We start from the raw sequence: 2,023 nt of genomic DNA, 5'->3' as shown, positions 1-2,023 counted from the left end.
GGAAAGTTAAGTGTGTCCGGGACAGATCTTGGTCATACGGATGGTTGAGACATCTGGCATCCCTGGTCCCTGTCCGTTACATCTCATCACACGTCATCACACCTCCAATCACTGTGGCAAACCCAAAACACCCCCATCATTTCCAAAACATCTCCTGAGGGAGGTCACAGTCTGATGGCATACACCCCCTGCACACGGGGCTGGCCTCATCTTGGGACCCTCACTCCGTTCTGGCTACCCCTGCCCCCTAGCTGTCTCCAGGCTTCAGGCTTCCACAGCTTGTGTTCCTTTTCCTGGAAGATTGTCCTGTGTGGTCTCAGCTTCCAGGCCGCCTCTCCCAGACCAGCGTATGTAATCGGCTCTTTATGATCTATTGTTTTCTCATTTGCTGGCTGTTTCCCTACTGGAATGGTTGTTCATGAAACAGGTACAAGATAGCTGTGGTCACTGCTGAGTTTCCAGAGCCCAATGCAAGGGGCCTCAATGATTATGTTGAGTGGTCAAGGGGACCAACTGGGGACCACAGGTGGAGGAAGAAATCCTGGAGTTGGCATGGGCAGGAGGCAAGGCTTTTACTGGGTCCAGAAGGTCAGGAAGGATCTGGGACAATATACCAGGCCAAGGGGGAAGGGTGGGCATTCCAAGGGATTCTGTGCCATGCCGAGGTCCTCTGCTGCTTCTCAGATCAATCCCCAGTGTCTCTGGGGCCAGACCCGGGTGCAAATCCCAATTCTGCCATTTCCCTGCTGTGTGGCCTTGAGTGCTTTCCTTAACCTCTCTGAGCATAACATCCTTCTTTATAAGATGAAAGTGATGGTGCCCACCTCCTTGAGTGATTATGGGGTTCAAAGAGATCATTTTTATAAAACATTGAATACCGTAGTGTGCACTCAATGGATACCTGGTGAATAAGTGGCTCTTAGTTCCAGATGTGATGAAAAATGAGGTTTTAATCCAAAAGAGGTAGGAAGGCATTTGCTTTGGAGTCATATGGCCCTGGGTTAGAGCCTCAGCTCTGCCACTTGGGTGTTATATGACTCCGGGCCACTGAGTTTTCCTCTCTGAGCTTTAGTGACTTGTCTCTAAAATGGGATCATAACTGTGTTACCCACATGGAGTTGTTGTGAAAATTAGATCAGACACGAAGGTAACTGTGCAGCACAACGTCTGGCTCACAGTAAGGGGCTGTTGTTATGATTAGGAATGGCTCTGGAGTATACGGAGGCAGCAGACTCCCAGCCTTGGAGTAAGGGAAGATGGGGGTTAGGGGAATTTTCAGATATGGAGTTTAATGAATGGATAGGGAAACTGAGCCCCAGGGAGAAGGGTCTTTCCAGAGGTCACAGAGCACCTTGCAGGCCAAGCAAGGACCAGCAACAAGGGAAATGACCCCCTTCCAGATCTCCATGGGGAATTAAAGTCAGAAGGGATCAAGGGTAAGGGGTTGGGCCCTTTAAATCCTAAGCTCCACCTTTGCTTAGAAGGGTCTTTGGGGAGTATAAAAGGGGGTGCAATTCCTCTCTGCTCCAGAAAAGCATCTGCTGCTCCTGTCCCCGGGCCCCCAGCCCACCTGTCTCCAGCTGCCCACCACCTCCACCTGGACGCCATGCAGCAGCCACCCTTCGACATGTGGAAGGACTACTTCAACCTGAGCCAGGTGGTGCTGGCACTGATCCAGAGTCGGGGGCAAGGGCCGGAGGCCCAAGCGACCGGGGAGCCGGGACCTGGGCCCCAGCTGGGGCAGGATCAGGGGCAGGGAGGGCAGGGGGCCAGGGGGGGCCTGGTCACCCTGTGCAACTTCTGCAAACACAATGGGGAATCTCGCCATGTGTACTCCTCACACCAGCTGAAGACACCAGAGGGCGTGGTGGTGTGTCCCATCCTGCGGCACTATGTGTGTCCCCTGTGCGGGGCCACGGGGGACCAGGCCCACACACTCAAGTACTGCCCGCTAAACGGAGGCCAGCAGTCTCTCTACCGCCGCAGTGGGCGCAATTCGGCCGGCCGCAAGGTCAAGCGCTGA

The 2,023-nt window shown here is 53.9% G+C and overlaps 1 protein-coding gene across 1 annotated transcript; it reads left to right on the top strand.

Annotated features, from left to right (window-relative positions):
• Window positions 1–1,606: 1,606 nt before the first annotated feature.
• On the top strand, window positions 1,607–2,023 carry NANOS2 (nanos C2HC-type zinc finger 2). Its single transcript, XM_004323535.4, has one exon. The coding sequence runs from the start codon at window positions 1,607–1,609 to the stop codon at window positions 2,021–2,023; it is 417 nt and encodes a 138-aa protein (XP_004323583.1).

This window comes from Tursiops truncatus, chromosome 19 (assembly GCF_011762595.2).
Source record: "Tursiops truncatus isolate mTurTru1 chromosome 19, mTurTru1.mat.Y, whole genome shotgun sequence".
Taxonomy (NCBI): domain Eukaryota; kingdom Metazoa; phylum Chordata; class Mammalia; order Artiodactyla; family Delphinidae; genus Tursiops; species Tursiops truncatus.
Note: the sequence above shows the minus strand (reverse complement) of the source record. Positions and strands in the feature narration are given on the sequence as shown.

Coding starts and splice junctions, on each gene's coding strand:
- NANOS2 (XM_004323535.4), top strand. CDS start 1,607: ATGCAGCAGCCACCCTTCGACATGTGGAAGGACTACTTCAACCTGAGC.